The 16,060-nt window shown below is 38.0% G+C and overlaps 1 protein-coding gene across 5 annotated transcripts in view; it reads right to left on the bottom strand.

Annotated features, from left to right (window-relative positions):
- RNF220 (ring finger protein 220) overlaps nucleotides 1-16,060 on the bottom strand; it is a 354,135-nt gene that overhangs the window by 32,102 nt on the left and 305,973 nt on the right. For all 5 annotated transcript variants that reach the window (XM_060773368.2, XM_060773364.2, XM_060773365.2 and 2 more), the window contains 4 exons: nucleotides 13,914-14,010; nucleotides 12,740-12,826; nucleotides 10,555-10,610; nucleotides 9,414-9,492 (listed from right to left, as the gene is read on the bottom strand). In XM_060773368.2, coding sequence (XP_060629351.1) covers nucleotides 9,414-9,492; nucleotides 10,555-10,610; nucleotides 12,740-12,826; nucleotides 13,914-14,010 — 319 coding nt within the window. The remainder of the gene's footprint in view (nucleotides 1-9,413; nucleotides 9,493-10,554; nucleotides 10,611-12,739; nucleotides 12,827-13,913; nucleotides 14,011-16,060) is intronic.

Below are 16,060 nucleotides of genomic sequence, written 5' to 3' on the forward strand. Positions count from 1 at the left end.
TTTTACAAAATAATGTAGATTTTATGTATATCTCATAGCAGTGGCTTTATTTGATTACAGCTAAATTAATATGGCCTTCCAACATGAAAAAATTCCCTACCCCTGTTTGAAATTGATTTTTTTAAAAGATTAGCAACAGGCCACAACCTGTCACTTGAGATAGCAAAAATTGTGCCGTGGGGAACAGAAATGCAAAAGCCCAAGGCTTCTTAAAGTATTGTCTTGTCATGATCAACTAGAAAGACTCTTACCTTGACTCAAATGTGCAACAGTGGGCAGAAGACAGAGGAAAAGGAAATGGAAAAGCAGGAAGCGGTGATACAAGAGGTGTCAACAACTCAAAATATTGTTGATCACTTTTGCTCCATTTGTTTGAGCTGTGCCTACACTACTGGCCTAGTGTAAGCTCAAAGAGATGCAGAGAAATACACTCAGGTGCATCATTTAACCATGGTTTAGTGCAGGGATCCTCAAACTAAGGCCCGGGGGCCGGATGTGGCCCTCCAAGGCCATTTACCCGGCCCTTGCACAGAGTCAACTTAAGTATGAAACTACTTGACAGCACGCAATAACAACAACAATCCTATCTTTTCAGCCAAAAGCAGGCCCACACTTTCCATTGAAATGCTAATAAGTTTATATTTGTTAAAATTGTTCTTAATTTTAATTATTATATTGTTTTAAAATGTTTTTTGCACTTATAAATAAGATATGTGCAGTGTGCATAGGAATTCATGCATTTCTTTTCCAATTATAATCCGGCCCACCAACAGTTTGAGGGACCGTGACCCGGCCCTCTGTTTAAAAACTTTGCTGACCCCTGGAGTGTTTTGTGAAAAATGGTTAAGATTATGTATTCTGCCCACTGGAATGGCCAGAAGACTGGGTGCATCAATTCTGGGTTTGTCTTCATTTAAATTAAGATAAACTGTGTTTTCTTTCTTTTTTAAAAAAAATTGCCCCACAAATCCAGGATCACACTATATTTTGTCCTGGGTCAGATATAATACATTTGCATGGACCCATTGGAAGAAGGAAAGGGAAGGATGTAGGGAACATTAAGTTGTGGTTTAATTGGTGTGTCCAAACCAGGTGCTAGTAACCAAAAGTGCAGTTTTATCTTATGAGTGAGGCATGCAACTGCTCACAGAATGCTGACCTAGATAAGCCTTTACTCTGTTTTAGAACAGCTCTTATGTTCTTAATACACATTGGCTTCCAAGTATCACAAAATGCGACTAAGTGATTCATGCACTTATCTAACTTCCTTTGTACAGTATTTTGTGCAATATTTAATGTATCTAAAGGTCTTCCTCTACAACGAAATATGCAAGCTGTCTCCTAATTGGTATAACTACCTGAAGTACTGTGCATTTTTGGGGAACACCGATTCTTTATCTTCCTATGGTGCTACAATACTTAACACCTCAAAATCATATGTAAAAGGTCCAGTTGCTGGACATGGTTTGCACTTCATAGAAAACACACTTGCTCATAAGAGCTTCTACTCAAACTTACAACTGAGTAAAAGTTCAGAAATGCCCCCAATTCTAAATGAAGAATTTGTAACCAGATCTGCTTTACAGTCGGTGTCCAGTTTTATAGTCAGGTTTTACTCCTGAATGAACACAGTTCAGGCTCTTCGGGCTCAAATGAGATCTTCAGGAGGAACCAGTTGTATTTTCTAAGCTCCGTTTCCTCTCACCTGTGGGCTAACTCCAATATTTCACAGAGAATCATCATCCATCTAACTGAAATACTCTCTAACGGCCCATCAGCCTTGCCTTCTCTTTCAAATAGCCCAGCTGAGCACTGCACAGACTGTGATTTTTTTTCCTTTCTAAGATGTCTTACTCACTCCATAAGCTCAAGACTGACAGTCGAATTTCACACTGTGATAGCCCCCCATCGATTTTTCACTTGCAAGGAGCAACTCTACAAATTAAAGTTAACAGTATTGTTGAAACTTTGAAATAACTGAGAAAAGGGACAGAAAGATACCTGGACTATATCATCCTTACAAAGAATTCAACGTATTGGGAAGGAGGAGGAACCTGGAGGCTAGTGCCATTCCACACAATTAAAAAACTATTTCAACGAGGGTTCCTTTGAATAAAAAGATTCTTTTAAGGTCCAGAACATGTCGGATTACTGCTACAGGAAAGAAAGAGGCTTTGGTTTTTTTTTTTTTTAGCTTAGTGAAGCTCAATGAGAATGTTTGCAATTTAGTGGGGCAATCTAGAATGTTTTGGCCCCCACAACAGCAATAAAATAAAAATTTCAAAATAGTATGGGACATAATCTGGGAAAAGCCCATGTGCAACTCTGCCTCTCCCACAGAGATCTCCTGAAACTGATTTTAACCATAAAAGCTGGTTACCAAACACCTGTCACCTAAGCTTTTAGTATCAGCGGAACATATGTTTAGGAATATTATGGAGCCATAGTGTATGTGAAAGCGATCATAGCTACAACGATTCTGCTAGGAGTAGACAAGCAAATGACACAGTTCCAGGGCTCCGATATGAGATGGAATGGTTATAAATTGGCCACAAATAATAATAATTATAATAAACTTTATTTATATAATGCTCTATCTCCCCTAGGGGAGTCAGGGAAGTTTCCACACATGCAATAACACAGAAGAAATATACAGAGTATTCAAAACAAGAACACTATTAACACCAAGCATATACAATTTAAAACAAAATTCAGGCACTATTCTATAATCTGGAATGAGTTGCTTAGGGCCGGGGTAGTCGAGTGGGCTTAGACCTTCTAAGGGGGCTGGGCCAAGAATAGTGCAGAACAATATAGGGCCGGGGAGATGGAGAAGGTGCAAAAGTCGATCCTAACAGTGACCATAGTGGGACCTGAGACTACATTTTCAGGACTTATTAATGGGCTATGAGAAGGACTGGGCTGAATGAATACTCTGAGAAGAAGAGATGAGCATTAAGGTTTCCAAAATATTTTCCATCTTGGATTAAAAAGAACTTCTAAGCTTGCCACTCCTACTCACCTCTCCTCTCTGCTTAACCTTCTTTGCTATGAATTGGAACATAAGGAAACATTTAACTCTTCAGATGTTGGACTATCCTCATATCATTGTCTAGTCTGACTAAAGCTGATGTGAACTGGAGTTTCATACCTGGAAAGCCACATATCCCCCAGTGCTACTATAACCCCTACTTATTGGTCAGGGCAATTATATTATTGGTGCTCCAGTCACAGACAGAAGACTTTATCAGTTCATTTAAGGCCTTCTTATATTAGGGACTGGCAATTATTATTTCCACTGTGCTCTGTGACCAGAATTGGTGCCAGGACTGCCACTTTGAGTAGGACTATTTTACATGATAGTGACAAAATGCCCCAGTAGCTCTTGGGAAATGCAGTTTTCGCAAGGGCTAATAATACTATAATGAGCCTTCTGCTCTATTGTTAGAGGATACTATAAAAGAATGAGTGAGATACTCTACTACTTGAGGAGAAAGTGCTGCTGTTGTTTCTTCCAATAAACTGAATTTAGATAGAAAAATTGAGAGAGAGGTTAGATTTGATTCAGAAAAAAGTAGTCTTTGACTTTGTAGAAATTCCTTAATGTATTTTCAAAACAATGCTAATGCAAGATATGAATGTTTGTCTTGTGACTAACCTCAAGAAATCATTTAGCCAAGTTATTAGCCCTTCTTAGGAGCAGCCCAATCCTTCAGAAGCGTAACATCCTTTCAAGAAATCAACAATTAATGAATTTAAAATGTATCAGAAAAGATATGTAGGATTGGTGTCATTAATATACGTTATGCCAGAAATCATAATAAAAATGACAAGCCTTTTTGTCAGTTTGCTTTCTGATTGTTCAATGTATACAAACTTTATTTCATACACCTAATTATTTAAAATATTATATATAAAATTACGTTAAGGTTATGTGAATAGAGTGTATATGAAACACAAGCAAATGTAATATTTAGAAGTTGGTGCCATCTCCAAGATATCTCATTATAAAATATGTAAATATTCCAAAATCTGAAAAAAATCCCAAACATGGACATTTCTGGTTCCAAGCAGTCTGGATGAGGGATATTCCTGGCTAACAGTGCCTTACAATTATATAATAAACAGAATGGGGGCTTTTAAGAAATAGATCAGAAGTACTTATGCTGGTAGTAAATATTTATTTTTGACATATTTGTTTTTTTCCTTATTTTTTCTGATTAATCCCAATGCATGTATTGGAAATGCTTTTATTTATGGAGATGGGATGACTGAATTTCTATTAACTGATTATTTTTCTCCCACTAAATATTATATGTATTAATTGTATTTTAATCAAAATCCACACTGTATTATTTAATGGCTTTTAAATTTTTATTTTAGTTTTGTTTGAAATTGTGACCAAAATGTGGGATCGTTAGCTGCCTTCAGTCCCCAAGGGGAGATAAATAAAGTCAGCAAACAAGCAAACACAAAGAAATCTAATTTTGTTCATGGATACTAATCAGTAACAACATTTAAAAGATCTATGACTCCCTGAAAACACATTTTGTACACTTCACACTTCTACAGAGGCTTACTTAGTAACTAAGCGTGGAAAATATATTCTCATTCCATCCCTTTTATCTATATTTCCTGACAAAATCCAAATGCTATTGGAAACAAAATAATTACAGAACACATATATTTGCTTAGAGCTATATAGTTTATTATGTATGTTACATCAATATTTCCTACATATGGAGGTTTACTGATCCTTGGCAAAGGACTATAGTGTGAATAAACCAAGCACATAAATGTCTGAGGTTGGGTATTATGAGTGGTCAACTGAGGCCATAAAATGGGCTTTAAATAAGAATGTTTATGAAAACAGATGGCAGAGGCTTGTCACTTACTCTTTCACAAATGGAACATCACCCTATTGTACCTCTTTTCTTTTCTGATTGTCCAAGATGCAAGTGTATGGCTTTCTAGATGCTGCTGGACTACAACTCCTACTAGCCACAGTAAACATGAATGGATGGTGCAAGCTCTACTTCGCCAACTTCCACAGACTTACATATTCCCCATTCCTGTACTGAATCGATTAGCCATTTCAAGCTGCACATACAGCATCTCCCCTACCTTGAACAACTTTCCCCTCCTTGTAGTAGAGGGAGGTGATGTATTTCTTGGTTGGCTCCTTCTATCAAAAATGGGAGTCATGAGGTACTTGTTAGAACTGCACATGTATCTGGGTAGACAGCTATTTGGGCTGAAATGACCTCTTGCAATCATTCCACATTCAAAAAGGATAGCAATGTCATTTGATGTTTTTAAGTGAAATTATAGAAGCCAGAAGCTTCCTGTTCTTTAAGAACTCTAATTCTGCATCAGAAATTCTATATTGCATTACTGTTCAGGATATTCTCAGCTTTAACATTTGGAATAGATTTAAGAAATGCTTCATATGTGCCCGCACGTGTGTTTGTGCATACACATATACACGCACTGACCTCTCTCCTCTAAAACCCTCTTCTAAACCAAATAAGCACCTTGCCCAATCAACCATGAGCGGCATGAAGAGTTATATAAAGAAGATAATTATAAAGGGATTTAATGCTTGGCGAGCGCAAATTGCCAAGGCTCATGACAAAGGTGGTGCACACGCTTGCTTAACTGGCCTGGTGCCCTGGCTTTGCTCTTATGTAAGCGGCGCAGTCAGAGCCGCATCCCAAATGAGATTTGTTTTATGGAAAAGAAAAGTGTGTCCCTTTGCTCCTGGGAATGGCAGCCAGAGTCCCACCTCCCTCTAGTTTTGCTCCATCCTGATTAATGATCTTGTCTGCCTGATTTATGACTCGCCCTGACAGATTAGAGTTTCCCCTTCAACCGCCCCCCTTTCCCCCCACAACCTCGGAAGGCACAGCCACACTCGGCTGGAAATATTAAAGAATTATTAAATAAACATTCATACGTCATGTCTCTTCCCATCCTGAGCTCATCCTAGTCAACACTCGGCAGCCCCGGCCTGTTTGCTTTTCATGCTGACAACAAACAGCTGGAGTGATTCATGGAGAGGCTGGCTACAATGTTTCATGTCATATATCATGCTAGCAGGGCTCCCTGCCCCAACAGAGATAAACTGATCAAGCACAACGGACTGGAATGAATTTATGACAACACAAAATTGAGGAAAACAAATGGGAGGTGACCCAGTGGGGCACTAACCCAGACTCTTTCCATGGCCTGCAATCTAGTTTGGTGGCAGAAAGCAAAATTGAACATTGGCACTGTGAATTAAGAGGCTGGCTTCTTAACCCCAGAAAGCCTTGATTTCAAGATGGCACAGACTGCATGGCTTACGTCTTCAGGAAGAAAAAGTGAGGGAGCCTAGTTTCTGCAGCCAGCAGACAGGTGGGCTCATACAGCTGATAAGATTCAGGGACCAATAACACAGAAAGAGAAGGGCCAAAAGGGAGAGGAAAGGTTGATGAAGGCATTGACAAGAAGAAAATATCACACCCAGCTTTCATTTACTTTCTAAAGCTGTCAGAAAGGGGAGAGAGAGAAAGAGAGAGACTGTTTCAAGGAAGGAACTGTTTCAGACCATAGAACAAAATGCACTGCATTTCAGTTCCAAAGTGGAAGGGCTATGGCACAGATTCCAAGCTGAAGTTCAAGAGTCATACACTACTCTCACAAAAGTTCGGTTTTCAAGAACTACAGCTCTAGCTAATTCCAGTAGCTTGCTTGTGCATTACCTCTCTGCACTTATATATTGAAGAAGATAAATCTCCATGATACGGCACCATGAACAAATTCAGTCTCTGACATGTTCAGGTAGTGCTGATGAAGGTCTCTACCTGAAACCATAAAGAATTACCATAGGTCAATACAGACAACTAACCTAGCTGGACAAATGGGCTGACTAATTTGTCTCTTGGTCTCATACCAAAGCTTTATTTCTGGCTTCCTACTCTACCCTTGCAGTCATTGCATACTGACACGATCTGTGTGCTGGATTACTTGAGCCTTAAATGAACTCTTGGATTTTTGGAATCACTGGACTTCCTTTACGCATTTACATTGATCAACAGGGGTGTTGTTGCTGTTTAGTTGTACATCTCTAGAGGAGGCCTTTCAATATAATGGGATATTCTGCTTTAACTGCCATGGCAATATTCAAAGAAATAATGGGATTTGCCATTTAGCAAAGGGAATCTTAAAACTCTCAGCCAGAGAGTTCAAATGCCTCAAATGTAAACGACATATGCAAGGATTTTATAGGATGTTGCCATAAGTAAAAATAGAAAAGGCTAGAAGCAAAACTGCATCCTGAGTAGCTTTCTAGAACCAAGCTTTTCATTAATCACTTTTCATACTGTTCTTCTGTAACAACAGGCAAATTAAACTCCAGGGTTGTTCTTAAAAAAGAAGAAGTTAACTTAAAATATATTCAATGTTATAAATCATGGAACCTTTCACATACAACAAAAAAGTGACACCGTGGCCCAGTTCAAATGTGATGATAACCCATATTTTTGACTGAAGTAGGCTAATGGCATGTTGTCACATGGATTCCAAACACAAACTGGAAGAGATGGTCTACATGAGAAACTGGCAGTCTAAATCTGAGATTATACAAAGGAGGGACAGCCAAACACATCTCTCTCTCAATCTCTCTCTAGCCAAGGCAAGTTGCTTGGCATGCAAGAGACTCAGCTACAAGAAGTCTGAAGCACATATTCCATTAACTTTCAACCCAAGTACATTAGCTGTGTGCCAAAACAAGGACAGTTTACTGTATTGTATTAGCTAATTAAAAAGATACTCTCCATGCCCAGGCTTTGTTTTGGAAAGGGAGAGAAAATGAATGTCATTCTTATAAAAGTAGGATCAATAAAGAGAATCACTGCTAACTCCATTAACCATTGTTCTAAATGGACAGCCCAGCTGACACAGGTGATAAACCATGTGCTTCTAAACACTTTTTAAAATGCTAATCAGACGTTACATGAAGCTTAACACACTAATCAATAATGCCCAGATTTAAAAGCAAAAATTAAAGTTATGAACAGAAGGAAGTGATCCCACAGAGTGCTTGCCACAAGCACCACCCAAAACAAGAAAAATGAAACCAATTTAGCTCCAGATTAAGAACCAGGAACTGGAGATGAATCAATTTAGCTAGCTGGGCTGGGTCACCATATATCATGCCTTGGCAGTGCAGGTTGTAGCAGCTAGACAGTATGAATAAAAACCACCTTCCTTTTGTCAGGCCCCAAGGTCTGATCCCAGTTATCAATTAACTTAACAGAGCCCTCCTCTTCCCACACAGCATTTTAGCTCCTTAACCATCACGACACAAACTATTTATCACATAGAAATCCCTGAAGAGAAAGGAAAAGACAGCACAGTGGGAACCTTTGTTTCTAAACATTCTTGTTTTCTTTCCCCTGTGGAAGTCAAGAGCATCTAACTAAAAGGCAGATATCATTTTCTCAAGATATTTCTTATCAACTAAGATAGAAATGCTATCCAGTGAAAAAAATATGGCAATTGACATTTGGAGGTTGAGAGCCAATGTGTAATTTTTGACTTTGGAAGTCAAGAGAGTTTTAAATGCTCCACAGCGGGTCATGGCTTGCCACAATGAAGGAGCAGAGACATATTTCACAACACTGAATTACTGTACAAGGCACTTGGGTAAAGTTTGGGGTCTCACAAGATGCACTGAATAAAGCTTTTGAAATAATCTAATAATGAAGATGATATCAATTCATCATTTGGACAAGTGTTTCGAGAAACGTCAAGCTTTATTCTGTAAGATATGGGGCAAAAATACTACAGAGTCACAAATTAATGCAATTGATAGAAACTGCAAACCAAAACTTAATTCTCTTATTCTCATGGAAGATGGCATTAGCACCTTGCTACATAATGAATGAAAAAATGGCAAAATCCAGCAACAGAAGCTAGTACATGTTAACACAACTAACTCAAACTGCGTACATGACTAATTGTTCCATGATCTCCCCCTTAATACCGCTCTCTTAATTTCTGCCTCTGAAGTCTCAGGAATTCTATAATTCTAGACTTGAATTCCTTGGTATACGAGTGAAGGAGGCTGAGACAGGCAAAGAATGTCCTGGTGTGATGAATTTGGTTAGAAGTGTTAACCAAGAAGAGCAGGACTTTGAACTTTGCTGACTCTACTTCAAGTAGCCTGTTCTAATGTTGCACTCCTCACTATAAGGCTTAGGTCCACAAGCAAAGGTCATCCCAACTGCTGCTTCTGCTTCCTACTAATTTTTATTTACATTTTAACTCTTTTTGCAAGGTGGCTAACAAATAAAGACATTTACAATTTAAAATTAAAATAAGGTTCCTGTCGATTTCTCTTTACATTCTACTACAAAATAGATACTCACTTCTCTATGTCACTGTTCTTGCAGGTCTTTTGCATAGGCTCCTGTTTACTGCTCTCCCCATTACTTGTTGATGGCATTTCTGTAAAAAAAAAAAAAAAAAAAAAAAAACCAAAACAAAAAAAAACAAAACAAAACCCAGAAGAGTCCAGGGTCAGTGACAAAAGAGTAATAGGGCAGGATTTATTCACAGACTTTTTGAGTGAAATGCAAAAGTGAGTTAACAGTTCCAATGTTGGTTCCAAAGAGAAAGCTATCCCAAATGCGCAGTCCGAAGATGACAGATGGTGCAGAATTAGTCAAGATACATTAATGACTGGCCCGGTAGACTAGAACTGCAGAAATTATATTACACAAAGCTCCTCTGGAAATTATAGGGCCATGGATTATTCAACAGAAAATTATAAGATTAGGGAACCAAATTCTGAACATTGCCCTCAATGTATCAAATTATCTTCTGTGCAACAATAACTGGGCACCTATAATTAAAGCACCTAGTCAGTTAAAAACTGCATTTTAGTTTCTGGACACAGAATGACTGCAACTAATAATAGTGATATAGATTCAGCAAACAGTTTCCATGTGCAATTTGCTTCTTGACAATTCTGCCAAATTGCACTCAGGATTCTGGGATAATTATTCATGGAGCCATCAGGAAGAAATGTGTGCTTCCACGCCAGATGTTTATGTACTCATAAGAATCACAAAGTCATGCCAGATCTCTAAACTAAACAAGCAAAGAAAGCCACCAAAGTTATATTTAGGTTTTTCTAAAATTGTTATAAACAAGGCTTAAGGAAAGAATATTACAGAATATTGAAGATCAATACCACCACCATGAAGAAAGGTGATGATGCTGTACCATGCCAGAAAAACAAAACAGCAAATCCATCTCTGCGTCCACAAACTGACAGGCTGCAAAGTTTCTCCCTACAATACCCAATGATTGGAAGACTCTTTACTTCAGTGCTTCATGTGGCTGATGTTGTGTAAGAGAATTATCCAGGAAAAACAAAATGCTGCCACAGGAATCACATCAAAACTGTTCCCTGAAACACTCACTACTGTCCTTCAAGTACCTATCCTCCAAGTGCCTGCCTGACCAAGGTATAGTAGACCTGCTGCATATATATTTTGCACTTACCATCACTTGCCCATTTAGAAAATTCTGGTGTTATCCGGGTACTAGGCGTGCCACCACTGAGGGAAAAGTGAAAAGGATGACATAAGAACATTGCTTGGCATACTTTCTACTTATCAATTAAAAGGTTTTATCATTTATATACAATTTAGAAATCAATTTGGTTTGACACCATAACAAATATTTGAGACAAAGCGTGTATATCTATGGCTCCTTGTACTGTAAAGCAAAGTCCTTCTCAGCTACAAAGTTTGTATAAAGACTGATCAGGTTGTCATACCTGTTTATAGGAACTGAACTGGGTACCAATATCCTCCCAGATTGATTTCAAGATGCTTGTGATGACTTTCAAGGAATTACATTTGGGACCTGATTAATTGGAAGAGGCAGTTTATTCAATGTATGCCTGCCCAAGTATTGACATTTTCATGGCATGTAAGAGACCCATCAACAGCACTGTGGGAAGAGGACCTTCTCTATTGTGGCAGCCCAGTTGAGGAATGCCTTGGGGCCCTGAGTGGTGCTGACACTTGATTTCATTCCGGTGCCAAGGAAAATATTCCCCTTTGCCCAGCTTTATCATCCCCTATGATGATTTTAACCCACTTGTATATTTTAAGAAAACCTTAATAAAGATTATTATATAAAAACAGAAAATATTGTTAATAGCTTTCTATTGTATTCTTTAGGTCTGTTTCTATCCCAATATATGTGCACATGATTTTATTTTTTGTTCTTTGTTAGATGAGTTTTTAGTCTGTTCAAATTATTCTCGATTGTTTTAAATCATTTTGACTGATGTAAATGATAATAGTAGTAGTTATAATAAGAACTTTATTTCGTACCCGCCTCTCCTCGTCTCATGGCTTGAGACAGGTTACAGCATAATTAAAATACATAATCACTGTAAACATTCTATGAAATATACATATTAAGGGTATTTCTGTGAAAACACCCATATTAAAACGTATTTCTATACATATTAAAATGGTATGCCACCCTGAGATCCAATGATCTTAGGATAGGGTATAAATAAATGCGATATACATATAGCTGGTTTTACAGCACTACTTTAACAGAACAGATCAGATTTCAGAATTTAAGCACTTGGAAAAAATATAAACTTGATTTCAGGCCACAACTTAAAACGAGCTAAACACTAGGAAAACTTCATTTCACTGCTCTATCAATCTTTTCAACCTTGACCTCCAAGACTGATGCAGCCTAAGAGATGTAAGTGCTGTTTCCACACAGGGCAGAGGGCTTGAAAAAGTAATCCATTTCTTGGCTCCCTGTTAACCATTCAGTTATTTGCCTAGAGGCTTTCACATGGAAAGCTCTAACTGACAGCTTACAGTAGTCCAAAATTCAGAATCAAGTATTAGAAGAACCATGGCCTACTAAGGTTACCCATATCAAGAAATATATTGATGCCTGCAGAAATCCAAATGCTTTAACATTTTGTTTGCTCTGCTGCTGCTCTGAGCACATGCAGCTACTACAAGGCCTTTGAAAGAATGGCTTTCAGAGGAATGATTAGTATACTAACATCCAACTCTAGGCTTTCATGCTATAAACCAGAAAAAGTGAGTCAGTTTTCTAAAAGATTGCCTTAACTGTAGCAAGGGTTAAATGAAAGTTAGAATCCTAAGCATTGTAGATTTGGACCTACAGGATAGTTGTATTTTCTGGAAAGAGTTAACATGTCCTGCACGGCATAGTTCTATTAGCTTTGTATTTCTTGTGCCTTACTCTGTTGAGTTGAAAATTCAGAATTTAGGTCTTGCCAAAAACACCTCAAAATGCAACCCACAGATCCTTCTTTAATGTTGTGTTACATATATACTTGATATTTTCATTGCTATCTATAACAGGAGAAATTAGTTTTTTCTAGATCAGAAGGCTCCAAATAATAGCAAGATGATCCAGTTAACACTGAAAACTTCACAGAAAAGGGTAACAAATATCAAAACTGTCTCATTGTGTCTAGTGGGGACTTTTAATACCACTTTACAGATAGCTAACTGTCTTCTTCTAATGTGCCTGAATCTCAAGCTTTCTCCGCCCTGGCCATGTGTCTAATATTGAACTGAAAGGGTATGTACCTTTAGAAATCCTCTTCATCTCTCAAAAGATTATGTAACGCACCATCCTCCATCCCCATAAATACTTTTAAAGAGCCACTTACTTTAAGACTGCACCTCTAAGTGCTTCTCTTTCTTTGGCTTCGCCTGGTTCTTCTCCAGTGCATGGAATGATATCTGCCTCTGTATATCTAAGAATAGAGAGTTAAGGAAGAGCACAAGCTAATATAAAGTTATTTCACTTCAGTGTTTATTTCAAGCTATCAAGGTAGAGAAGCCAAGATAAACTCTGAGAAATGAATAACAGAACCAAAGCAGCATGCAATTATAACTGTATCACAGAATACTATTTAAAAATAATAATAATTTGACATAGTGAAGGCTAACTTTCAATTGGTACTTGAAATCCCAAGATGAATGCATGAAAAACAAACATTTGTCTGATAAGAACGTTCACTTGAAAGAAGCACAAAGGGAAACTGCATCTCCACAGCAAGGAAAATTAGGTGCTAGGGAATAACTGAAAGTAGGGGGAATAATTAACTCAGTGGTTCCTAACCTTTTTTTGACCAGGGACCACTCTCCAACATTAGTACCAAAAGGGTTATGAATCAGTTTTTGGTCAACTTTACATTCTGTTTGGTTATTTGGGGTGCTGATTCAGAACATTGCATTGGATATACCACATCAGCTCTAGTTTCTGACACAGAACATATGCTATCCAGAGGTCGGCATCTGCTCACCCACAGAAAACCATATTTAATAACCTAGAGCCGCGGACCTTATTTTAGGTCTTCAGCCCACAGGTTGGGAACCACTGCACTAACTGATCAACTCCAATTACTAACCGCTAAAATCCCCAATTCCATCAATCCATGCCTGGTGAAAGGGACAAATGTTTAGAAGTAAAAAATACTTTCTGAGTATTTCAATAGACTTCTCAGCTCTTGCACAAAAATGTACCATAAACATTTCCTGATTTTAACATTTCACTTTAGATAAAAAGAAGAAGAATTTATAGCTATTATTATAAATCAGTAGCAGTGAAATCCTTGTCAACCTATTCCAAATCATCCTGAGAACTACCAATAGATATAGCTGTATTTTCTACCCTCTGGTGATTTAGAGTACATGCAACATATGTGCTGATCTCCTAACCTTTAGGAACTAAGTAATTTCAAATCTGTGCATGTATCACCACCCTTGGAGAACACCAAGGATCTGAATGGTTCAGCCACAGCCTCACAGTGGGAGTCTAGGACAACTAGAAAATGATACTGTGGTTTTCCATATTCCAGTGTGTCGTCTCCATCCACATCAAGATCGGCGTCACTGTCTGGATTCTCCTTGCCGCTGCACATGACAAACCCAGATCCTGTAAGGAAAGAAAATGTGTAGAGCATATGTCACTATACTTAGTTCTAAACAGAGGAATACAAAGTTAGGGATGGGGGTTCTGGGAGAAAAACAGCAATATCATCACAGGCTTGCAGCAGTTTCCTTCCTCTATAACAAGGCTATCTGATCTGTGGGACCTACAATTACTTTTCTGCAATTTGCTAAAGCCTGTCACCATATTTATGCCCATGGTCTACACTTGTTTCCTTCTTTCCTGACAAACCACAATGAACCAATGGTTTGGAGACTAGCACTGCTCCAAGGACTATCACTCTGTGAAGCACTGCTATAGGGCGACGGTAGCAAAGCACAGCAATAAGGTCATTCTTAGAGCTCCCAGGAGTCATCTTTTCCCTTTAAAATGCACCAAAAAAGGCATTTTGCTTTCCCCATGGCCATTTTAAGCCAAGGTGATTTTTAAAAGAAGCACAAAGTAAACAGAAAAACAAAACATTTAAAAAAAGGTTTATTCTGGGCCTAAAATGATCTCAGTAGGGGCTCTCTAAACATGGTGCTCCAGAACCCCTGGCAGGAATATGGAAGCAAAAACATGATGGATGGTTTTGGGTGTGGGTGCAGTGTAGTTGACGTACAGCCCTCCAGCGTCTCCTGGGGGACTAATGAAGTCCACAAGTCCCTGATAGTTGCCCATCCCTGCTTTGGGTCTGATGAGATTGTACTGGGTTGCATGTAATAGTACTAGCTGAAATTATTTTGAGTTGCTTAAATCTGAAAAGAATACAGAATTTATTCTGCATTTTGATTTATGAAAAATCTTTTTTATATTATCCCCTCCATTCCAAACTACCTAGTTGGGAAACAGGAAATTGTGGGGAATAACAAGTCTCTCAGATGTTGGCACTGTATCATGCAACTGCAAAATATCACAGTCAAGCAAGTGCAAGCAGGCTTGTGATTTATTGAAATTACTGTGGCAAGCGCAGGAACAAAACATAATGAAATATTGAGGTATAAGCCTAGCATAGCATATAATTTGGAGTAATTCCCTGTACTTCAAATGGAGATGGTCAGGTGGGAAATACATACATTGGAGTGATAGCTGATACTAAATGCTTGGGTTTTTAAGGAAACAAATTCCAGGCACTACCACCACTTCTGTCATAATCTTTAATTCTTTCATAAAACTGAATTGTCAGACTTCCCCATCCCACTATTAGATTTAACCATTTCAGAAAGATCTGAATGAACAAAGAACAAGGGGGACCAAGGTGCAATATGATGGAGATGCTTTAAAGAAAGGATTGCATTTAATATCAAGATGACATAATCAAACACTCAATAATTATCACACAGAATAATATGGCTCCAAACTATTAAAAGGTAAAGGTAGAATAATTTTGGGAACTAGAGCTTAAGTGTAAAAACTAAACAGATCAAGTTATCTGAGGATTTTTCTCCACAGTTTCATTATTAGTATTTCCTACATCCCTGGGGAATATTGGGGGGTGGGTTAGAATTCGGTGTTCACATTTCCTATTCTGAATTCAGAAAACCTAGTATTATATGGCTCAAACAAGTAAGCAAAGCAAATCAATGAAAATTTATTCTATTTAGTGTCTTGATTTCCAATTTGGATATTCTTTTACAATTATTATTCCACTCCTCTGCAACTATAAAAGCTTGAATATTGCTTTCAAAAATAAAGCAAGAATTTTTTTTTGACTGTGCAAAAGACATTTGATGTACTAAACATTATGAACAACTCAACAACATAGACATTTAATTGGAATACCTACTAAAGTTTATCCTTTAGCTAACATGGTTATTCTCTTTTAAGTCAACAGGCTTTTTCTAGGTAACAGGGAGGATCAGAACCTTTTCTGTTACAGCTGCCACAAGTTAATTGGGTGTGTTAGGAACTAGGTTTTCAAGCTTTGGGCTTTGCATTTTGTCTTAGCTTGATGGCTCGTTTTAAACTAAGGAAACCTTTGGCTGTTGCTGGGAGCAGTTACGCAACATTCTGAACCGAAGAGTGAAGCAGTTTGGAGTGTTTATGGCAAGATAAG

Source organism: Anolis sagrei, chromosome 4 (genome assembly GCF_037176765.1).
Source record: "Anolis sagrei isolate rAnoSag1 chromosome 4, rAnoSag1.mat, whole genome shotgun sequence".
Classification (NCBI taxonomy): domain Eukaryota; kingdom Metazoa; phylum Chordata; class Lepidosauria; order Squamata; family Dactyloidae; genus Anolis; species Anolis sagrei.